At 38.2% G+C, this 25,489-nt stretch overlaps 1 protein-coding gene and 1 pseudogene across 1 annotated transcript; one reads left to right on the top strand and one right to left on the bottom strand.

Annotated features, from left to right (window-relative positions):
• The first annotated feature begins 881 nt into the window (after positions 1-881).
• On the top strand, positions 882-1,581 carry LOC148959892 (uncharacterized; annotated as a pseudogene).
• A 1,814-nt stretch (positions 1,582-3,395) lies between these two features.
• On the bottom strand, positions 3,396-4,925 carry LOC135694550 (uncharacterized). Its single transcript, XM_089109651.1, has one exon. The coding sequence runs from the start codon at positions 4,923-4,925 to the stop codon at positions 3,396-3,398; it is 1,530 nt and encodes a 509-aa protein (XP_088965777.1).
• Positions 4,926-25,489: the final 20,564 nt, after the last annotated feature.

Here is a 25,489-nt window from a genome sequence, read left to right as displayed (position 1 = left end):
GTTACACACAAATATTTCTTGCACCATACATCTGTTGACTCATCTATGAGAACGGAGAACTTCTTGCCAGAAACATTGCTACGTAACTCGTCGTAGAGGGCAGGAGAGATTACGCGTTTGATTAATTGGCTGCATTTTGTTCGATGAAGCTTCTGTTCTCCTAGTTTGCTCTTATCTCAGTGTTTCACAATTATTTCACCAAAATGGTCAACTGCCCGAATTGCACAATGACACCTTATAGCAACAGCAAGCTCGAGCTCGATCTTCTTCAGGACCTCATCATCTTTCTTCAAAAGAGTAACAATTTTTCTGTTCAAAGAAACTGCAGTGGAAGCTTTTTTATGTTTAGTAGAAGCCTCGTGTTGTTGAATATGACAAAGCTTTGGGTTAACATTGACTTTACATAAAGAGCAGTATGCTTCATCTGTTCCATCCACAGCTTTTGTTACCCAAGGATGCTTTCTTTGCCATTGCGGCTTATACTTTCGAGCACTTTCATAGTAGCCTTTCCACTTAGTACCTTTGGGTTCCTTGCTTAAACTCACTATTGAAATCGAATTGAAATTTAACAGAGCAGTGAGTATTGCAATCGCGTGAATCTAAATGAAAGTTTTCTGATGTTTAGGGTTATATGAATCAAGTTTTTAGGGTCCACAAGGCTTGTTGGAAGTGGTATATCCGATAAAACAGCCGATGTTTTGTTATGCCTCACATCGAGACATCCTGTTATTGTAGAAAACTAACTCGTGAATGTCAATTCTCCGTTCCCCTTATTCGCGCGAGGCGCAATGCATTGTGGATCCTGTGGTTAAGCGTGCGTTGTTTACATTCGCGTTTCTATCAGAATCGTATACAGTTTTGATCATCAAGCAGGTAACAAAATGGGTTCTAGTGCAGCTTTTGATAAATTGTCATCTCTTTCGACTGCTGAATCTGACCCCAGTTTTTTTCAAAGCTCTCGTACGGGTCAGGGAATGCTTTCGAGGGAAGTAGAGCAAATAGAAACAAGTTTTCCGACCGTCAATTCACCCACCGGGAGTTTAGGCCCAAATGAAAAAAGGCAAGAAGATTTCGTTGACCAGGAAAGTGGTTGGAGCATTGATCTGAAGGATCTTCCCTAACTTTACAGAGGACAATCTCAATAACCAATTGATAAATAATGCAAAAACCATGCCAGACAAGAGAGCCCCGAAAGCATATCGTCACAAAATGGAGGGGTATAAACTTTGGAAGGAAGGGTATGTTTCAAATACCAAAGTGAAGCCAAATGTAAAAGCTTTTGGTTCCAAACTGTTTTCAGTTAAAGCTAATGTTGCAGCGTCAATGAAGAGCATAAGGTATTCTGTCAATGTTCGTTTGGACATGGAGAGTTCCAGTGTTGTCCACGCCAATTGCAGTTGTAAAGCTGGGAAAGTAGGATGCTGCAAGCATGTGGCTGCTCTTCTCTACACTATTGTCGACTTTTCAAACCTTAAGCTGCATTATGTGCCAGAAGAAGTCACATGCACACAAGTCCTTCAAAAATGGAGTGTCCCCACTCGAAAAATTACTTCACAAGTTGCAGTTAAATTTAGCGACTGATTTTGAGAAGGCTGATTTTGAAAAAGACAAAAACAAGAAGAGGAAAAGGCCTTTTGTAACAGGAAACAGAGAAGGTTTCTGTGCTACCCCATCATATGCCAGAAAAGTAAAATCTGAGGAAATTGAACTATTTGCAAGTGCACTGGAGAATGCAGGGAAGGCATCACATTTTGTGAACATTTTAAAAGGAAACAGTTGTATTCCTTGTAATAAGTTTGTTACTTCCTGTACCATAGCAGAAAAAGAACTACAGGTGCAGGAGACCATTGCATCAGAGACTGGCTTCAATGCTGAATGCATTTTCAGTTTCCTGCCCAAAAATATAGATGCCACACAATTTGGAGCAGAGGCATTGCAAAAGGTAACTGAAGCTGTTGGAGTTACTATGAAGCAAGCTCTTATCATTGAAGAAAGCACCCGTAAGCAAAGTAACTCACAGATATGGCACTTTGAGAGATCAAAATGAATAACTTCTTCCATGTTTGGCAGAGTTATGAAAAGGAAAGAGCAAATCTATCCAAAGTCCATTTTGGACACCATCAGCAACTCAAAAGTTGCAAAAGGTCCCAAATCAGCATCTTTGCATTTCTATGAAGCATAGCTCTGCCAGAATGAAGGTTTGCAAGTTGTTTGCTGTGGCTTGATTATTAATCCTATGTGGCCTTGGCTTGGAGCTAGTCCTGATGGCATTTTGCTGGAAAATGGCCATGTAGTTGGAGGTGTGGAGATAAAATGCCCATTTGCATGTAGAGAAATGACAATTGCTGATGCATGCCAGTGAAAAGATTTTTATTTGAAGGCAACTCCTACTGGACCAAAGTTAAAAGAAAATCACCAATACTTTTACCAGTGCCAGGGTATTATGAACATTGTTGGCTTGCCATACATTGATTTTGTGGTATTCACTCTGAAGGACCTTCATGTTCAAAGAATCAAATGTGACAGAGAATTGTGGAGAAACAACATGCTTCCAAAACTGACAATTTTCTTTGAAAAATTTATGTTATTAAAACAGGATTTTTAAAGTTAACTATTACATTCAGTCTCATTTATTAAGTCTAGAGAGAAGGGAGAAGTGATGAATATTTACTTGGTTACAATATTTACTTAGAGCTGTGTAATGCTAGGGTGTCTTTTATTTCAAGTTTTTCTTGCACTTGGAGTTGTGTAAATCATGGGGATGGGGGTAGTTAGGATTTTGACATTAGTTTTTGTTCCACGAGCTAGAAACACTTCAGGTTGGGGGTCATCTAGGATATTGGGGGAGGGAGGAAGCTCCCTGTTACTATATATGTCAGTTTAATTGTTGGTTATAAAATTTAAAGTTCAGATGACGATAACTCCTTAAGGATAAGAATTTCTTCCCAATCCCTCCCCTTATGATTTTTGGATAGCGGTACTGTAAAGTATGAATTTTCATTCTATTTTGATGCCAAGCCTATGATTTAGCTAAAATTGATAACATAAGCATTCTTCAGTTTTAGGTTGACAAGTTCTGCTTTGTAAAAATTTACAATTTCTGTTCCATCTCCACTATTAAAATTTCTTTTTTTATGAAAGACTCTTACACATTCTTACACATACTTACGTAATTAAATAATAAATAATCAAGTTTATTTTCTTTTGAATGAAAGGTATTAAAAATCACTTTACAGTGTTGTTTCTTCTGTAATCAGAGGAGGTAATAGGTTTGTCAGATATGCACAAACAACCCAAATTTTGTTTAAGTCAGCTGCCATACTTATAGGAAACATAGTTTTCAAAATTCTAAATGTCTTTATGCGACGAATTGCACGTTCCACATGCACCCTGACTTAGGCAATACGCCTTGTTTCTGTTTCCTCCTCTATTGTAAAACTTGCCTTCTCTCTTAAAAACGGTGGGATGTTCAGATGTGTGGAAGGTGGCAGATCATCTGAAATTGCAAAGCCTTTATCTGCCATTACAGAGTCCCCTGGCTCCAGTAAATCATAAATTCCACAATCTTTGGTAATGACTTTGTCACTACAGCGTCCTGCATATAAATCAGAGACAAATGTAACTGAACCACATGGAGCAATTCCAACCAATCCCTTTGCTGTATTGTGGTGCTTATAATTAGAATATGATTCACTTTGTGTCCGAAATGAACTTGGCATCTCAATAAAATTCTCTGTTGCATCAATTATAACCCTAGTGCTTGGGTATGTTTCCTTGAAACATTTTGGCATTGTTTCAACTATAGTTTCCTTTGTTGGCCATATGGGAAGAGCTCTTAGTCTTGAGTGCAAGAAGTCTACCCAAGTTATAAAGATCCTGGATAGATGAGAGCATGAAATTCCAGCTCTATGTGCTATATCCACCTCCAATAAACCACAGCCAAGACGTGCCAACACTAGCAAAAGTTCCTGCTCTGATGACAATGACCTTTTAGGACCACGCTTCTGACTTTCTTCTGACATTCTACCAACATTTGTATTGGAGTCATGGTAAATTAGTTTCTCTGTTAGCTTTCCAAAGGAATCGTGCAATATTTTAAAAGTTTCATAATCAGGCAATCCTGTATAAAAATGAAATTTTTCATCATTGTTCTTAATAATGTCAACATGAAAAGATGCTTTTAAAAGTGTTTCTTTCTCTACTGTCAACAATGACAATTTTGATTGCAGAGCTTCAACTTCAAGCATGTGCCTCTTCTGTAATGCTTGCAGTTCATCTTGCAGGGCAATAACCTCGTCTTCTGGTGTTTGGTTGATGGCTTCACCCTCATTTTCATCATCATAAAAGCCATTCTGCGTGCTCATATCAACATTTTCATTGGGATTTAAAACCACTAGCACATCTCTGTTTCTGGCCCTGAATGTTGTCCTTGGTTTCGGAATTGCAGGCCTCGTTGTTTTGGGTACATTCAAGGGCAAGTTATTCAAATATGTCTTTTTGCCCCCAGGAAAGTGTTCAGAACATACTCTGTGACCTTCTGTTGGTGTAAAGTCCTTTCTGCTTATCAATGAAATCCACTTCTTCCTTAATTCAACTTTTTCGGATTTAGAACCACTTGGCAATTGATGGAAACTTAAATGCCGGTCTCTTTTAGAATTGTTGAAGCAATGAGGAACACAACAAGTGTAGCCACCAATTGAATACATTTTCTGCTTCTGTAGTGTTTTTCCCTCAGCTCCATTTTGATTTTTAGGGCATGTCAAATCTCCGTTTGCATCCCCGTATTTGTTTTCGACTAAGTCGTTTCCTTGTTTTCCTTTACTCGAAGGTATTCCTTGACCCGTACGAGAGCTTTGAAAAAAACTGGGGTCAGATTCAGCAGTCGAAAGAGATGACAATTTATCAAAAGCGGCACTAGAATCCATTTTGTTACCTGCTTGACGATCAAAACTGTATACGATTGCGATAGAAACGCGAATGTAAACAACGCACACTTAACCACAGGATCCACAATGCATTGCACCTCGCGCAAATAAGGGGAACGGAGAATTGAATATTTATGGCGCAGTGACCCCTGTAGCTGGTTATTCACAGCTTAACGTTATGTTAAGTGGCAAGTGATGAATTACATCACACTAACAATACAAAGCCCATGTCATGAAACTGCGAGAATACACTGTTTGAATAAAACTGTTCAAAGGCCAAAAACAAAGTAAAAAAATTATTTCAATATATTCAAAAAAACAGGCCAAAAAAGGCCAAATTTTAGTCTCAGGCCAAATGTTATTTTTTCAGGCAAATCAACATGAAAAAAGGCCAAAATTGAGAAATTTGGCCTTAAAAGGCCAATATGGCAACCCTGATTTAAACTATGACATGCCCATGGGCTGTATATAGCCAATGGATTTTCTTTCGAAAAGACTTTCTGTGCACCCTTATGCTTGCCAGACATGTTTGATCCATTTTCATACCTTTGGCCGTTATAATTTGTCCACAGGCGTTAATGAACCCATTCTGAGCATCATCTGACAAGTAATGTGCCTGCAATCGTTTGCCAGTTTCTTGGGATTCTTTTACTTTTACCAGATGATCAAACAGCTGCGGATAGTACTTGCTCAAAAGCTCAATAAGGCCTAAAAACATTCCATTTTTGAGTCACCAATAAGTTGGGTAGAACCACGAAAAGCTAAACAACGCCTTCCAATAAAAAGTAAACATCAAAGATTATCTTCAAAAGATTTCGCCATTTCTCATTTTCTGTTAAAAACTGCCTTGCGAAAACATCTTAAATTGAATGATTGATACCCTTAATGTCACATGTCCTTTTTTGCCAAGTAATATGGCAGCTTTTGAGATTTTCACGAGTACCTACTTTATCATGAAGCTTTCGCCATCTGGCAATACCTTCAGGCTTTGCAAAACCTGATTTTGATGGTTTGCTTCTTTGCTTTTTTCTTTTGAAGACCATCCTACATCAAACAATGTTCTTTTACCCCGTTTCACCTCAAACTGTCTCTGTCTCGCTCTTTTTCGCTTAGCACCACCAGACTTGTATACTTACCTTCCACTCATTTTCCTAGAAATCTCTATTCAAACGGTCATGAAAAGTTTTGGTTACGAAAGTTTAAAAAGCCAAAAGCTAAATTAGTTCCACGTTGCAGAGATTTTCACGACAACAAAATAAATCTCACGGCAAATCTCAGCAACGTCCACCCTAGATCTGTCCCCGTTGATACCAACAACATGCAGAAGACAGCAGGGCATATACTTTGCTGACTACCTTTTGGCCTCTGCACAGAATAGTCGAGTGGCGATTCTAGGCATTTATCTGGTCCGTATATTCTGAATCCAGAAACTTGTTTGTCCCTCGAGGGCGAATCACCGCTTGCTTGACTTCTGCAAACGTCTTGTAAGCCAATCAGAGTGGACTTTACCTCTGCAATCTTTGGCGGGAGCATCGGTGAAATTTGATTTAGCAAATCAGAAGCTGAGCTTTCCTCTGCAGCAGTTTAGCCAACCAATAGGAATCAGAATTGACCTATGCAATTGTTTACAGTGGACCTATGCAATTGATTGTTACAGCCAATGAAATGGCAATTGACAATCGCTGCTTCACTCCCTGCTAATCTGCTAAGGAAGGAAGGTCTGTTCTGTGGCCTTGTGGTATGACCACTGTGTCTGAAAGTGGAAGGCCCTGGTTCGAATCCTACCGGAGTAGGTTTTCTCACTAACTTTTTTCTTCGAATTGCAGATAAATTTCGTCTTCTCTTTGTGAGTCGTTTCCTTAGAATTTCTTCTTGAATCCCCTATTCAATATTAGAGATACAAATTTTATTAAGAAAAGTTTGGGCGTTTCCAACACAAAAGGGCGTGGCTTCTATTTCTGACAACCTTTGCATTGCATAGGTCAGAATTCAGGCTGGAACCGCGCCTGCGTTGTGGAACAATTTTTATCACGGCAGCCCCATATTTTGAAATCCTTGGACGTGGGTGCCTGTCGATTGACATTGAAAGGTAATTTCAGCCTTCCGTTTGCCAAGTGTCAAGTTCTTTAAATAATTGGGATAATAGAAATCTATTTGTAACAATGTGTCTGTTTTGATCAAACTTAGTAAGTTTAGGTTTTTCATTTTCCAATTTTTTAAAATTTAAAGAAATGCATATTTTATGGTTAAGAAAAATTCATTTTTATGCATATGGCATTGATAGATCAGTTATGTTTAAATTATACCAAATTAGCCAACAGCGCAATTTTAACAACCAGAAAAAATTTAGCAACCATCAAAAATTTCAGGGGACATTTACCCGGACGCCTCTAGAAGAGTCTACCACCAGTGTACCTACACGCCTTTGTTCACTGTTTACAACCATTTATTGCTCAGATTTATCAGAGAATGTTAATGTTTATCAGAGAATAATAACAAATATTTCAGTTATTATAATTGTATAAAATGGATTCCTTGAATTCGAAATTGAGTTTTCTCTATAGAAATTCTTCTTTTCCTCGTATTTTTGGAGGATTAAGAAATTTTTAGTAGGCAGAGCATATTGTCGTAGAAAACCTTCTAAACTAAAGGCAATTACAAAGAGACATAAAATATTTGCTCCAGATAACATAAGGGAAGGTTTTTTTGGTGTTGAATATATATTGGTTTTGACTGATCAATTTACAAAAAAAATTGTGTTGCACCATTATCTAGATCGAAAGAAGATAATAGACATAAAAGAAAAAGTTCATTTTTAAAAGCTTTTAAACACATCCAGATGTCCACCAATTTGGATACAACGATAATACAATTCGAGTTGTCAGATCAACAGCACCAATGACTGGAAATACATTAGGGATTAACAAAGGAAGACAAAAATCATGGTTTCACATAGATGAAACAAAACTTGCAAAACGAAAGAAGTACTAAACGTCAAAAGCATTACTTTGCATAAATTACCTTAAAATATTAAAATTATTTGCACAACAAATTTATGCAAATAGTATTTTCATAATTCAGTACCTCAAAAATGTTATCTTCTGTGGAAGAGTTTTTGAAAATTTGGCAGGACAAGTTTTTGTGTAAAAGGGTTAAAAATACAAAAATAAGTTCTTCAAAAATTTATTGTGCAAGTAATTTCTTTCTTTAAGGTATATCTAGATGATAGCAATGAGTGGTCATCTTTATTAAGTTGTTGCATCATTTCATTGTTCTTTAAACCTTTTCGGAGAGCCTTTCCTCTGCTTAATTTCTGTTTTGCTTTAATGTGCTGGAGCAAGTCCTTTGAGTGCGAAAAACACCTTATCTTCAGATATAGGTTCACAATGTCCTATAGAAAATTGCTGGCGATTTCGTCAGATACCTCTTGCTCACATCTCTCAATTATAACATGGAACTTGCCTTTAATTGTCATTTTGTTTTTCAAATGGAACACATGCTCACCTAAGTTAGTTTTTCTTCTTTTTCCAATTGTTTTGAGACATATGCTCTGAAGTAACTTTCAACCGTTTCAAAAATTCTTGTTAGGATGTCGGTTATCTCTATACTTTCAACCTCCTCTTGTCAAAGTACTAACAAGGTCATTTTGATTAAATGATGACTTCTGTGATAATTTCTGTAGACATGCATCTAAAAGAATGGAGTATTGCTGTTTCACAGTATCCTGTTTTTGGCACAAATTTCTGATAACATATCCACCAATGTAGGTAATTCAGTGACTTTCTTTTGATGTGAGACTAGTCGCACATACAACTATGTCATCTGAAACAGCAGGTGTATGTGCATTGTGAACCATTTTTTCACCATATTGCATGGCTAATTGAACTGCTGTAGCTTCTTTCAAGTCAGGAAGCCATATATTTGCTTTAGTAACTACCTGTGAAATATATTCAACATAAAATGTCTCAATATCTAGTTTACTGCACAGTAAACTAAAGAGTTCTACAACCAGTTTGGAACTGACAAGAGGTTGGTCATTAGAAATGATACATTTTGCGACATCTTCTTGTTATTCTACAGAGCAACATTCATCCAGAGAAACTTTTTTTAAAGCTTAAGTGAGTAGGCTGACCAAAATTTGCTGATCAACAAGATTTTTCTTTTTGTTGCATATCTCAGTGTGTTTTTCCAGTCCCCTTCTTGTCTTGTACACCCTCTTAAAATCAGTACATCTAAGTGAATGATCAGGAGCAGGCTCATCCTAAAATATAAAATGCTGGGATTTAAATTTAGTTGAATTGTGTACCTGCATTTTTAACCCTATAGTCATATTCAGCTTTTGAATTTTGGCATTTTACCTACATTTTTAATGTTTCAATCTCATAACCTCATAGTTTCATATTATGCTCAACTAGCGTTTGTGTGCATTGGTTGTAAGCATGTACAGCGATTATTTTTTAGAAAATGAGAGATATCCTCTCTCAATCACATTGTAATAATTTTGCAAAAAAAACTGGACAATCATAGGTGACAGTAAGATCATACAGGCCAGTATACTGCCTTGCTAAAACGCAATGCTGTTTGGTTTTTGGCTAGGTAGTTTTATTGTTCTACATTTGATTCCAAATGCTCCATGTCCGGTTTGTTACATCATCAGCAAATACAATTTATATTCATGACACAGGTATTTGCTCAAAACTTACCACCCCCAACATGTTTTTTGTTTTTTGTTTTTTACAGCACTTGGATTGTATGCAATAAACTGGTTGGTTGGTAATAGGCCTAGAAGGCTCGCCGACGTGTCATAAGCGATTTGAAGTTTAGAATAAAATAGAATAAAGTTACCTCAAGAGAAATATCAACAGCAGGTTCTTTCTCGAAGTCTTCATTATCATCAAAGTAATTTTGATCACCCATAAAATCAACGATAACCTCAAGTTCAGATACAAAAGTAATTTCGGGTTCGGCAGCTTTCATTTCTATCTTGTCTTGAGTCAAGACAACATACCAACTTGGTGCACTCTAAGAGTCTGGAACCTAGTGGAATCATGATATCGATCTTCGAACAATAGAGTTTCCAGACCATTCTTTTTCTATTGACTATGCTACAACTAATACTCAACAAGTAAATTACGAATTTAAAACAGTAAGGAAAATGTTATCAACATTTCATTTAAAAAAACTAGATGTCGATATGACCACTTTTTTAGTATTTTAACATTAATGTAAAATTCAAGCCAGTATGGAACTAGATTATATTATTTTTACTAAAATATTATGCTCAACAGACATAGTACATATTATAGATAATATAACAGAATTCAATTATATGAGAATAGTAACGAAAGCAGACTTGGATACAGACATTAACATTCCACTCGAAGTGACAAAATGTTTGCAGATACAACTTTGATCGAAATTTAGATATTTTTCCAGCCACACAAACATTTTTAGAAGGAGAAAGCAGCAGTCTACCAATTCAACCATTTTACGTTGGAATAGAAGAATTAGCTATATCATTAGAAACGTCTAAAACGATGGCCACACCTGAAACATTTGTAATGACAGCTGATAAATTTGCTAGATTTCCACCATTGAATGATATAACAAAAACTCATTCAGGTGAACATGATAAACTACATCCTTTCAGTAAATGTTCTATTATGTTTATAGTTGCTTCGTATTCATAAATATTCCTTCGAACACCCTTTTCTATTTCCAGGGACGCCAGAGAAGGGGGTGTGGGGGTACACCCGCCCCCTGTTGCCCTTTGACAGAAGGGGCAAGGGTTGTTTTTGATAAAGTTCCCTTGAAACTGGCCAATTGTAATAATCAGAGAGATTCATATAAAATTCTGAACTTCTCAAAACATGTAAGATAATTCCTGATGCCGAAAGTTAGCCAATGTTGAAGGTCCCTTCAAAAGATCGAAATAAAATTGCAGTTACGTATGAATTTGTAGAAGCTGAGAATTATCTTTCAAAAGCCCTTTTAGTCAAGCCTGCCCCCCCCTTTCTTGCCACTTGGTCGTTCCGCCGTCCCTGTCTATTCCCTAGCAGGTCCTTGCCTTTGAGGCTACATTACTGGGGGCCCAGGATGTGAAAACGAGCTATAGTCCACTGTTGCTTTACAGGGGACAGAGAGCGGAGAAGTACCGTAGATATGCATATTCTATTGGTTAAAAGGCCATTCCCAAACCTGACTATAGCTTTACTATAGCTCGCGCCAAAAATTAAGGTTTCGGGTTTCATTGTCTTTGATGCCTTTTCCAGAGCAAATCCCCAGACCGACTATAGCTCGGAATATCCACTGTAGCTCAATTCTGGTTGGTTACTGTCAAAAAAGAACGAAACTTCTGATTCGTCTTGTTTTAATATTAGACCATTCTGCGCTCAGTGTTTTATATCTTATCTGGAGAGGCATTGTGATGACACATTGCCAGCATTGCATGTTTGTTAATCGCATTTGATAACCTATACCGCTGCTTTCAAATGTTGAGAGGCTTGACAGCAGAGGAAAAATTAACACTTAACTTTGAATTCCGAAAATCAAACAGGGAGATTTTGACTATAGCTCGAGCTACAGTTGCTATAGTCTGGATCCGCTCTTGTTCATGTCAATACATGATCCTGATCCAGCTTATAACGATTCTTTTCGTTTCAAAGTTATTTCTGATGACAATTTATTATCAAGAGCGGACTAAACTATACCTCTATAAAAAAATTGGCGTTAATACTACAAAAAGCAACTTTGTGATCGATTGAAAAATGTTTTGTGATACCTACAGTTGATACAGCTGAAAAATCACATATTCCGTCTCATGAATATTATGAAATTGAAATATCTGTTGAAAATTGGAAAATGTATCCTTTTGTAGATATGAGCTCATGTCAAAGCTATATTAGAAAGCATGCATAATACGAAACTTGTAACTCCCCAACCACCCATATCACAATTCTGTTTCATGCATTATACTAAATCTCTATTGGAAGATTGGAGAATTGAAGACCTAGCAAGCAGTAATTATAATTTGGAAGCTGTTAATTAAGTAGAACGTAAATTTTGGTGGCAAACCAGTAGCACCAGTGTTAATAACAAACTTTCTAAAAGTACTTGATCGTTTACATCCACTTGGACCTAAACAGAAATATCATCGTTTGACTGCTGGGTAGTTTGTATTTGCATTTAATCATCTTTTTACAGATAATGAAATAACAAAGACATCAAATCTGAAATTCCTGCTATCAAGGATCTAATATCTTCCTGGCGTGGGAAGTATTTGGGTGGCTATGGTCAATCTATTTTATTTATCTATCGACAGGATGCCAGCAATTGTTTTGATTCTGACGATTGTGCGATGTCCCTTGTTTCTTCGTCAAATCTGTTTGAAGACAAATAAGTTTTTGCTTTTGCTTCTCATATTTTCCTATTTTCTCCTTTATCGTATCTCCAGCCTATACGTAAATAAAGTCTATTTTTTTTCAATGTCTTTCGATTAGTAGTACCTTCAAGACGGGACTCATATCTATATCTGTCTAGGCCTGTTTATCATGCACATTATATACACTTATAATAATATTTCAATCGAAATTTCAGGGTTGGCATTTTCTGCATGAAAAATGATATAACCATCGCAGAGCGTTTAGAAAAGTAGAGGGTCTAAAAACGGTCGGAGGGGGGCTAAAGTCGTATTAAAAGAGGCTTTACTGGTAGTTTATTGCTAAATATTTGGCATTTTTCTGCAAAAAGTGGGGAAGCTAAAGTTTCCTCAGCCAAGCAAAAGTATTACACCACTTCGACGAATTAAAAATGGCATCAGCGTCTAGAACAACATGCCATTCAAAACTCAAACCACTTTTATGAAGCAATTAAGCGTTATTCCATGATTAAAACTCAATCAAACAAAACTTCAAACAATTGGCTACACTTAATTTAAAGAAAGTTAAAGAAAGTCAAAAAATTAACCTCAAAACCACAAACCACAAAAACTTACTAATCAGTAATGTGTCTCCAAGTATAGCCTGGTTTCCATATAATCGCAAAGAGTCGCAACAAATCGCAAAGAGTCGCAACAAATCGCAAAGAGTCGCAACGAATCGCAAAGAGTTGCAATTTTTGTGACCCGAAATAGTGGTTTCCATATAGTCGCAAGGAGTCGCAAGGTGTTGCAATTGTTTTGTTGTGACCTGACGTCATTGCAAACTGGCGCCAAACCTGATAATGCAAAGTTGCATGCAATATGGCGGCAAACTATGAAGGATTCCTTACACTGGCAAGAAATTATCTCGTAGTCACATTATTGCGTAGACCTCATTCAACTATATTTACTTGTTTTTTTGTTAGAGAATGAGCTGCAGGGGTAGGAGGGAAAAAGTTCCAGCGTCAGGCGAAAGAGAAACAGAAAAATACAGTGACTTAATTTCAATTCATTATAAATTTCTTAAGTAGGATAAACTTTTAATGCAATGTCAGATGTATGTACAATCTGCAGTTCAGAGGCATATGATTCTGGAGTTTATAAGTTAGACTACAAAATGTTTGCTGAAATTTGAAAATCAGAAAATATTTTCTTTGCCTGTCTGTTTGTAATACTGCACCATATTATATATAAACATTGAAGTCATGTCTTCATTATAGGTACACAAGAATGTCCCCAGAAAGGTTAGAGAATCTGCTTGGTTCTGTAGGCCCCCTGCTTCAGAAAAAAACATTGCAAATCAAGAAAACCTATTGGGCCTGCAGAGAGGTTAATGATTACCCTTCGATACTTAGCCTCAGGTGAAAGTCAACAGTCCATATCATTTGCATTCAGAGTTGGGAAAACAACTGCTTGTAAAATAATAAGAGAGGTATGCCATGTTCTTTGGCAGGCACTGAACAAAACATTCCTGACTCATCCAAAAACCACAGCTGACTGGGTAAATCATGGAGACGAATTTTACAGAGAATGGAATTTTCCAAATTGTATGGGGGCACTTGATGGAAAACACATCACCATAGAATGCCCACAAAATGCAGGGTCAGCCACATTTAACTATAAGAACTATCACAGCCTAGTGTTGATGGCCATATGTGATGCAAAATATTGCTTCACTATTGTTGATATTGGTTCATTTGGAGGAGAAAATGATTCATCAGTATTTCAGCAGTCTGATGTTGGAAGAGCATTTGATCAGCTTCCTACTAAGCTTGGCATTCCAGCTGGATCAAATTATGGAGGCAAGACACTGCCCTATGTCCTGATTGGTGATGATATATTTCCTCTGAAACCTTGGCTGATAAAGCCTTATCCTGGAAAGAAACTATCAGAGCAACAGAGAGTTTACAATTACAGGCTTTCACGGGCTAGACGCACCATTGAAAATGCCTTTGGCATACTTGCAGCAAGGTGGCGGATCTTTCGACTACCAATAAAAGCCAATGTTGATCTTGTAGACAACATCACAAGGCATGCCTGTGCTTACATAATTATTTAAGGCTCACTGAAAATGCCAGCTACATCCCTTCTGGGTTTATTGATTCTGAAGATAGTTCAGGGTGCATTATACCTGGCTCATGGCGTAATGTAATGAGGGAAGACAGCATTGGCCTAACCAACCATCCAAAGATATACGGCAACAGATACACTTTTGAGGCAGAAAAGACACGTCAATCATTCAAAGCTTACTTCAACGGTGAAGCTGGCTCACTCCCTTGGCAGCTGAATTATGTGCGGAGCTGTGGCCTGGTTCATGGATCAAAATAAACTGAACACATCTGATACTCCATTATAACAGTTTATAAAGCAAAAAATGTTGCTTATTTTGCAGTATTTCAGCATAGACAAAGTACATTAATCTTATTGCAATAAATAATCTGCAAGGTGCCATAAATTCTCAAATAAACTTAAGAAAAATGTTTGTATAAAATAATAGTAAAATAAATTGGAACTTCAATGAATCACATAGTCAATTATCTTCCTCCAGGATAGCATCAAAATAATCAATATCAGTATCCCCAAGGATTGTTTTGAAAAGGGGGCATGAGAGAGAGGGGAGCTTAATAGAGCTTTTACTGTAGTTAAAAATTTTGACTAAGTGTTTCTCTTAATTATGTTTGTAAGTTCACACACAAAAAATGTTATTTGATTTGTCTCTGGACCAATGCTTATTGACAATATTGTTGGCCAGCATAATTGCAAGCTCCTGTTGCCAATCCAAGTTTAGTGTAAGTTTCTTCTTCAGAATTTGGTGTGCTTGATGCACTTCTGTTCTGCTGCAGAAAACTTCCATACTTGAAATTGCTTGTTGGTGGAGAATATGTGTTTGTTTGACATGTGTTCTCTGCAGATGATGCAAACTGGTTTTGTTGAAATTTATGACCAAATGTACTGGGGCCTACCCTTGGCACTTGAGCACCAAATTCTGCTTGGTAAAATATTTGCTCTATTTAGCATCTTACCAAAGCTTTCATTTGTGGAGGGATTCTCTGCCTCCTTTGCACCAAGCTTCGACAGAATAGGCTGTTTTAATCTTCAGGCACATCTTTTGCATTCTGAAAGCCAGGTGATAACTTGTTGCTGGCCTCTGCTACTGACTTTGCTGTCTCGATAAGTGCAATGTCAACATCCTGTTTGGAAGGCCTTTTTTTGGACCCTCCCCATGACCTTGTGTTAATCTTCCTTGAATCTGTTTTTGGCTGCTGGCTTTGCGAAATTTTGCAAAAAATTTGTGAACAGTGGTTTCCATTAATCACAGCGAGTTGCAACAAGTCGCAACGAATCGCAGAGATAGAAAATTTTCTATCTCTGCGACTGCTTGTGACACCTGTCGCAAGGAATCACAAGCAGTCGCACACAAATTTTAAACCGGTTTCCATATAATCGCAGAGAATCGCAGGCAACTCATTGCGACTCCTTGCGATTATATGGAAACCAGGCTTATCAGTTGCATTGCATCTCTGATTGCTTTTTTAAATTTCATACATGAACCTTAAATTTACCTTTTAATTAGTTGATAGTTTTGTTCAAATTTTTAACTGTCTTAAACGAAGATACACGTTTGAGTTTGATAAGAGTATTTTATTTTGAAATAGTGCCTTGGCTTAAAAGGGCCTACCTATACTCATGCTAATTTAAAGGCATTGAGTCATGATAAAATGGATTGGGTATACCCTAAGTGTCAAAATCCGCTGAGTCATGATTTTCATGACTGCGATGCTATTGGTTGACCTGGAACTGGTCACATGAACTCACCTCGTACTGATTGACAAAACAGTTTCCATTAATAGAAAGTTGTCAACATTGGATGCCAATATCACCACGCCGAAACTAAAAGACCACCTATAGAGAAGGCCTATTTACCATGACTCAATGCCTCTGATAAAGAATCAAAAGAATCTCAGAAACAAAGTATAATGCAAATACACAACATTATTATCATTAGGATAATTCTTCCTCTTCTGATAAAGTCATCTTTTCCATTATACTTGGTAATAGAAAGTTCACATAAAAATCATTTAGCTGGCATAAAACATCTGTAAAGAAATCTTCAACAAATTGGATCCTCACAATAATAAAGGAATTTAAAGTGTAAACCAGAAAGTCACAAAATGATACACCACAAAGTCCCATTTCTAGCTGTATTCTTGTATAAAAACAATCATGATGATCCTTTTTAAGGATGAGCTTTCCATTTTCCCAGGTTACACAGAATGATTTATCTATATCCTTTATGGTGAAGAGAGGCATTTCTTTCAAGCATTTCCCCAAGTCAGACATGTCTTTTTCAAGAAGTTTAACACAACAGAACGGAATAAATCGGCAACAAAAATCTTCACTAGCATCAGAATCACATTTGGAGTCAGCTTTTTTGACAATTGGCAATGGTTGTTTAGAAGACAAACATGTGATACATTCATTTTTGCAATTGTTGATTGGAACAATAATTATTATTCGAAAAACTTTTTTACGCGTTTGGACACAATAGTTGTTTGAGCAAGTTGTTTTGCGTTAAATTGGACAATGGTTGGTTAGTAGAAAGTGTTAATGAGTCTTTAGAGGACAGTATTTGTTAATCCCTTGCGTAATGGACAATGAAACTAGTGACAACATTTTAAAGTTGTTTACGTCGTTAACAGTATAAATTAGGTTCGTATTCGTAGTTAGTAAGTTAGTTTTTAGCCTTCGGGCTTAAAGGATCAAAAGTCGCGGACGGTCTTCCAAACAATAGTCTATCAGGATCTGACAATGGAAAATCAATCAATTCTTCTGCACCAACGTGTTTGCTACTGTTGGCCACCATGACTTCACACTTTCTTCTACACCCCAGAACGTTACATCATAGCTTTCAGGAAAGGTCTATAAGAGTCAGAAAAATAAAAAGTTTTGTGCAACCAAGCAAGAAGTAAGTATTTCCAATTTCGCTTTAATGAAATCTTACTGGGTTTGCAAAGAAAAACCGTTTTTTTGCAAACATATTCAGGTACTCCTATCATCAGAGCTCAGTTTTCATGTTTTTGCAGTGTTTGATATGGCTTAAAAATAAAAAGAATTAAAGGATATATTTGCATTATTAATTTTCGTTACTCTACCTTGATACATTTCTCATGATTTCCCACCCAAACGGTCATTTTAAAACTTTTATTTAATTTGCTTTAGCTATTTGAATACAACAACTTTAGCCAATAGAAAGTTCGCAGCGGTGCGGCCATGTTGTGGGGGGTGGTGCTGTACTTTTGCTCACCTAGTGTAATATCGTGATCCTTGAAATTTTGCAATTTGTAATTTATATCCTTGACAAAGAATGACACCCTTGATAAGATTTGATCGTGTCTGCTGTGCCATAGGTCATTGTGAGATAAATGTATAGAAATACAGAGTACAGGCCAGTAAATTTCTATAAAAACTTTACTTTTTAGTACCAATTTGTACACTCTAGAGCTCAAAGACTCAGCAAATTTTTTGAAAACTCAGGGTAAAAGGTGATGGGAACTGCGTGTATAGTGCAGCTTTCTTGGCTATATCTGATGATTTGAAGCTGATGTGACGGTTATGCCCGGTCTAACCGTACATATAATAAAGAAATAACAACAAAGAATATCACCAATCCCAGGAGCTTCTTTCAATCTAATTCAACATAAAACTATGCACAAAATATACAAGTGTGGCTCAATAATAACGTTCTTCTAGAGTTCGGCTTCACTACAACGTCTTCAAAAAATACGGGGGGTCCCCTAATCAACCAGTCACACACTCCCCCTCTTTAAAAATGTTGTCCTCAACATTGAGAAAGTTCTGGCAATTATATAGTTGAAGCGGAATTAGCGCGCGTTCATTCCCTTCCATATCCGACGATCTGTATCAAATAACATCCATCATATATTCGTTACGCAGTTCGTAATATCAATAACAAGTATTAGGATTTAACCACCTGGTTATGACAAGAGCTTCCGGGGTATATATTTTACTTCTTTCGAGTCCTTTTCTCAACAAACAAATTTAGTTACTAGTCATAATTCAATTGCAAGTAAAACGTAATGCAGTTCAAACAATTGGTGTTCTGAAGAATGGATTCGGATAAAGAGGCGGTGCAGTAAATCGATTAAGATTTTGTTCCAGAGGAACGACTCTGTTGTAGAGTGGTGGAGGTTCGAAGCAACGCGGTAAGAATGTTGGCACAGCTGCAAATCGGTGATGAAACAAAGGTAAGTTATGCGACTGATCATGTGCAGAATGCACAAAAAAATTGCTGTTCAGAGTTCAAGTTTCTGAGGTCATTATACATTAGTCGAACTGGTGGTTGCCTTTGACGTACTGGTCGTTGCGATTGTTCAGCGTGAGGTGATTGCGATCCGTTAGGTGAATCCTGAACACTGTTGCCTACTTCACTTGAATTGTCATCGAGATCGGGATCATTTTCGTCGGATAAAGATATCCTGTCATGTTCTTCAGATAGTGATTGTGATCTACTACGAGCAGAGGCCGTTGGCTCTAGTTGGTTCTCTACTGAATCAGTGTTGATTTCTGGGTTCATATTTTGCGCATCAAGAGTATCTTCATCAAGGCATGCACGGTTGAATTCATGGTGTAACGATGGTATGGCGTTTAGCAAAAAGAATGGAAAGGTGTTGGAGTCGTCTTGATTTTCCTCCTCATCAGTTTCTTGCTGGTAGTCTTGGCATGCGACTCTATTGCGTGGACAGGAATTTTGTCGAGGTTGGTTGTGCCGGTGTTGTGGTGTAGGATTCAGTTCCAGGTAGTCGCATGGCAACAATACGGTACGATGCAGGGTCCTCAAGCGTTCATCTGATTTCTGGGGTTTAACTTTGTAAGCAGGACTTTGAGACAAACGGCGAACAATGATATGCATCTAATCTTTCAGAGGGCCACCTCTTTCAGATATGTTTCGAACCAAGACACGGTCTCCTGGATCAAGCACAGAGCTTCGAATTATTTTGTCGTGTTGTTGTTTGTTGTGGTCGGCCGCCTTTCTGGAGTTCTTCATGACGATTTCATAAGCGTTTTGCATCGCTTCCTTCCAGTCAGCAACTTAAGATCGATGTCTGCTTTTGTCTAGATTTCGGTGTATCAAACAATAAGTCGACTGGTAATCTTGCAGAACGTCCAAACATTAACTGGAATGGTGAAAAGCCAGTTGACTCGTGTGGAGTACAATTATACGCGTGAACGAGTTTGGGAAGGTGGTCTTTCCATCGTGACTTGTATTGTTCTGGTAATGTTCGAAGCATTCCAAGTAGGGTACGATTGAAACGCTCAGCTTTACCGTTGCCCTGAGGATGATAAGGAGTCGTTCTTGAGCTTTCGGTTCTTGACAATCGCTCGAGTTGTTGAAATAACGTGTTTTGGAACTCGCCACCACGATCATGGTGTATTCGTCTTGGAAAGCCGTAATGCATGAAGAAATTTTTCAACAAACAGTCTGCAGCAGTTTTGGCAGTTTTATTCCGTGTGGCGTATGCTTCAGCATATCTAGTAAAATGATCGACAACTACCAGGATGTATTCAAATCCTCCAGATGACAGTTCTAAGTGCAGAAAGTCAATTGAGATGATGATTGGTGTCAATTGTTCTCGCTGAGTAAGAGTGGGTTTCTTCTGTTTGAGACAACGACACTGGTTGTTATCAAAATGTTCTATATCAGATTTCATGTGCGGCCAGAAAAATCGATCACGTGCAAGACTAAGAACTTTGTCAGATCTGACATGACCCATCTTCTCATGTAGCTCAGAGTAAATAGTGCGACGTAGATTGTTCGAAAGGACGATTTGTTTGATATCACCACATTGTCGATGCAATATACCATCATTGTCAAGAAATAGCTTGTTCCATTCAAAGAGTAGGCGCTTAGTGATGTGACTTTGTGCTGATTTTTCTGCTTCTGTTGGCATCGAATTTTGCTCTTTCCATTCGCGAATTGGTCGAATATCTGCATCACACTGTTGCTGATGTAATGTATCAATCTGTTGTCCTGATTTGTTCTTTCCATTGACGACATTTAATGGATCAACTTCGGCAATTATTGTTGATTTGTGTATAGCGGTCAGCCATCCGGCGTTGTCACTAACTGCAGCTACTGTATGAACGTTGGCTTGGAAAAGGTCGTGTGAAACCTCAGATGTGCATTCCTTTTCCATCTGATCAAGATCTTGCGACAGTCTACTTAGTCCATAGGCATCACCATTACTCTTACCAGGGCGATAATGAACAGTAAAGCGATAGTCAGCGAGCTCACTCACCCATCTTATATCTGTAGCATTCAATCGGGCTGTTGACATAACATACGTTAATGGATTGCTGTCTGTGCAGACCTTGAGTGAGGGGGCATAATATAAGTAGTTCCTGAATTGATCGGTGATTGCCCATTTTAAGGCCAGAAACTCCAATTTACCCGAATGAAGATGGCATTTCTTTTTGGCTGCAGACAATGTACGAGAAGCATATGCTATGACTCTGTTCATGTCGTCCTGTTTCTGATACACCACTGCCCCTAGTCCATCTTGTGAAGCATTTGTGTGCAAAACGTATGGTTTTTCTGGCTCGGGGAATGCTAGCAGTGGTGCATTGGTGAGTAACTGGATTATTTCTTTTAATGACTGTTGGTGTCGATCAGTCCAATTTATAGTCACATTCGACTTGATTTGACCTTTGTTGTTGCTGGTTTTGCATGTGCGTGAAGAGCTGCTTGTTTCCGTTAGCAATTCGTACAAAGGCTTAGCTATTTTCGCGAATGACGGAATACTTCTGCGGTAGTAAGACAATAGTCCCAGTAATTTTCTGACATCTCCAACGTTCCTTGGCCTTTTGTCTAGTAAGCTTGTGACAGCTTTGATGTTGCTATCATCCATGCAATAACCTGCTCCGGACACTTTTCTACCAAGAAAATGCACTTCACGCTTAAACAACTCACATTTTCTTGCTTTTAGCTTAATTCCATGTTCCCTTAGTCGTTGAAGCACTGCTCGCACGTGACTAACATGTTCGTCAAATGATTGGCTGAATACAATCAAGTCATCAAGGTTCGGAATCACAATATTGTCTAGAAGATCTCTCAATATATTCTCCATATGCCGTTGGAATGCTGCAGGGGCATTTGTGAGTCCGAAAGGTATTCGTACCCACTCTAAAAGACCGCAAGGTGTAATAAATGCGGTTGGATGACGATCACTAGGACTTATAAAACCCTGGTGATACGCTTTTCCTTGATCGAGGACTGAAAACCATTGCTTGCCCCCTAAGTTGTCTACTGTTTCTTGAATGCAAAGGATGTCGATCTTTCATTGTTTTATTGTTGAGACCTCTGTAGTCAACACAGAGTCTTTTTCCGGACGCAAACTACCGGTGATGACCATGAAGATTTGGATGGGGTGATGAATTCTCAATTTAGTAAGTCTTCTATGTATGATTTGACTTCGGTGTACAGAGGACAAGGTACTGAGATGTAGTTCTTTTGCACTGGAGTCTTGTCGTGTACCTGTATCTCTAAATTTATGCCATTTGCCACCCCAATATCTGACTCATTTGTGGAAAACGATTGCGATTCTTATTGAAGCAATTTTCTCACAGTCGATTCCTGTTCGCTCGTCAGTCCATCCAGTTTAATATCAGAAGGGCAAAACTCCCTTTTTGGTTGACTGTTTTCACATACTTTCTCAGCTGTAGTATCGCACGGCTTTTCCGTTTCTTCAACTTCCATTGGCGTCACAGACTGCACAAGTTGCAAGTGTCCAATTTATGTGTTGTTTCTTAATCTGATGTCATGGTTAGTGGTGTTCTCAATTCAGATTTGTAAGATACTGGGTTACTCCCCTCTTCAGCATTACTAACGTCTCTGCTAATTGTAAGCCGTCGGGGAAACCTCCAGTTATTTCCGGTTCGAATATTGCTGGCGTGTTGTGTGTTGCTATGAATCCGGTATTTCCTCGTGTTTTAACAGGCGTGATACTTCTTTGTAGTACTATGATGTCTTTCTTGGAAGTTTTTACTGCACACACATATTCATTTCCACTAGAAGTCTTCAAAGCTGTGATGAGGGATAAACACTGACGGTCGTCTGCTAAAATAGGAATACTGCCTTTTAACTGTTTTATGAGATGGGTGTCATTTTCAAGGGATGTTGCAGGGAGGCATCTTGTCAGCTCACAAATGGCATTGAATCCGATAATTGGCAGGTCAAGTTTTCCTTTCATCACCAAGAATGGAACTACGATGCTATTTTTTTCATCCTTACTATCAGACAATAGTTCCAACTTCAATTCGACCCAACCCTCATAGGGTATAGGTGTCCCATTTGCGGCAATCAACTTTATTTCATCTATGTCCCCAACAATTCTTTGATTTCTCTCAATTTTATGTTTGGAAAACTGGTTTTAACTGTTTCTAGAGGGAGAATAGATACTTGTGCTCCAGTATCCCATAATCCTTGAATTTCTTTATCGTTGAGCTTTACTTTAACTGTACATTTCTGACCAACCAGTTTAACAATAGCATCGTTTTGTGATGGTGTCACATGAGCAGCAAAAATTGTATTTGGCTTGTTATTCGGATTTTCTAACGACAAGCTATTTATTGCTTTACACAGCGTTTTATGTTCTGCCCAATGTTTTCTTTGACAAGTTTGTCCGCAATACTTCATTGTCAGGCACGATTTACATTTCATCAGTTTTGATTTGTCATATCTACACTGACAGTAGTTGCATCTCTGGGACGGTTCCTTTCTTGGCTGGGCTACGCGTTGTCCCTGTTTACATTTTCAGTTCCGGTCTCCTTATCCTCCCCCGTCGCAAAAAAGACAGCCAGTCTGTGAAAATGGTAATTGTTTGATCTGCGGGCGCTTTATCAATAGTAAGGTCAAAAAAGTTTCGAATTTCACGAAGGACTTTTCGTTTATTTAACCCAACAAGTACAGATTTGTCAAGTCCTAAATATTCTCCAAATTGTCGCAACTGAATTTCAATAGTACAAAGTACAAGTTCGAGGGTATCATAAAGTTCCTCAGCCTGCTCAGCCATGACATAAATAACTGCCTAAGTACGAGACCAAGATTGCGAAATCAATAAACGTCCAGGGCAGAAAGCGAAAACTTCGGCTCACGGACATGACCTAAATAGGGTACAGCAAAAGGAGAATCACGTAAACACAGAGAGAAAAGAACGACAAAGGCAAGTTGTTAATTCATAGGATTCTCATAAAATCACGAATGATGGCAAAGATTGAAAACTTACGACCTTCGATCGGCAAACTGCAAACAATAGGCCATCCCCAGCCACGAACACGATCGACTCGAAGATCCAGCAAAACTTTTCCGATGGGCATCAGATATGTGACTGTTATGCCCGGTCTAACCGTACATATAATAAAGAAATAACAATAAAGAATATCACCAACCCAAGAAGCTTCTTTCAATCTAATTCAACATAAAACTATGCACAAAATATACGAGCGTGGCTCAATAATAACGTTCTTCTAGAGTTCCGCTTCACTACAACGTCTTCAAAAAAATATGGGGGGTCCCCTAATTGATCAGTCACACAATGTCACACAAACAATAAATTGAAGCGCTCTACGGGCGCATTTTGAGCGCATCTAATTGGATTTAATTCGCTGCGCCCATAATGCGCTGTCTAAACTACGCCTTAGCACTGCCTTGCTGAAGTCTTGTAGAATTTCATTAGAAACATTGTGAGACAGCCATTTATACTTCTCGTCTCTTTTAAGCCATGCAGCTAATTCAGGCACGTCATTTTTCTTTCGTGTAACAGGACTATTAAGTTCGAGTCTTTCTCGTTTTTTCCTCTTATAGCTTGCCCTTGTCATCCAAGATAACGCAAACTTGTGAAAATTGTCAAAGCCCTTCTGTTTTTTAGCATTTGCTCCCTTTTTCCAGAAACCATCATTGTTTCAACTGTTACGTTGGCGTCGCTGCTGTGAAGGCTCTATGAAGCTCTGACTGTTCATGTCGTTGAAAAGTTTGAAGTGCTTTTTTCCATGCTGAAAATTCATTCTCTACAAAACATTTATACGAGTCGACTACCGTGGGAATCGGCATTCCCTGACTTATTGTTGAAGTGCACAAGTTGCAAAACACTTTATCTTTGTCACTCTTGTATTCGAGCCATTTATACTTCGCTGACCATGAAGACCGGAATTTCCTTCCCTTTTCTTTCTTGCCCAAAATATCAACAGTCCTCTAATCCTATGATTTTCTTCTGATGTTCTTTTCCTGCATTGTTTTCTTTGCTCGGCCTTTATTCCTTGTTTATTTCTCTAAGTTGTTTAATCCTTGTGTCTTCTCTCGTGTCCTGATTGCTCCTCCAGCGAACTTCTTCATTACATGACTTACGTGTTATGTACTCCCTATGGACACCATTGTTTTAATATCTATTAATGGGAATTAATCCGCGGGGAAAGTGCGCAGATTCCCCTTTTCTAGAATCGGGTTGCCCCACACGTATATCCTTAGTAGGCTGTGGATATCATGTTACCTTAGCTATTTGCTAATCACCTTGTGGTATTTTCTAGGTGGTCTTTTCCTGGCATATTTGTTTAAGTACAGTGATGCAGCTAGGGTCATGTCATATTTTGCAGCAAGACTCACGCGTTGTTTGTACGCGTTTTCCCTCCCATCCCTGTCCCCTTGTACTCACTTCTCCTTCTGCTTATATCCCGTTACATACTTCCTTCTGCCTTCTCCTGTCTCACTTATTCTCACACAGTCATTCGATTGTGTGACAGGTGTATCAGTCTGATTATCGGGGTAAAAAACTGAGGGAGTTTTTTCCCTGGAATCAAACACCGACCATAAAATTGCGTCATTGCTCAGGCAAGACAAGGGCTGATGCACCAAAAGCCCAACATGTTTTTCCTGAGATTAGGGTGATGTTTATCATAACTAAGGGGCCCCCGCGATGGAATTAATGGTATATGGGACTAGCGGAGGTGAAGGTTGATGTTATGTTCAAGAGATATACAAAGAGTTTCTTTCCCGATCTTTACACTTACTTGCGGGCGAACATAAGATATAATAAAGTGGCGACGAGAAAAAGCGAATAATCAAGATTTGCAAGAA

The sequence above is a fragment of the Rhopilema esculentum genome, chromosome 8, assembly GCF_057945365.1.
Source record: "Rhopilema esculentum isolate cy_ngs chromosome 8, ASM5794536v1, whole genome shotgun sequence".
Taxonomy (NCBI): domain Eukaryota; kingdom Metazoa; phylum Cnidaria; class Scyphozoa; order Rhizostomeae; family Rhizostomatidae; genus Rhopilema; species Rhopilema esculentum.
The sequence above is the reverse complement of the archived record's forward strand: the minus strand, read 5'-3'. Positions and strand labels throughout refer to the sequence as shown.

What these genes read in the sequence shown, in the direction of transcription:
- LOC135694550 (XM_089109651.1), bottom strand. Translation starts at nt 4,925, where the DNA reads ATGGATTCTAGTGCCGCTTTTGATAAATTGTCATCTCTTTCGACTGCT.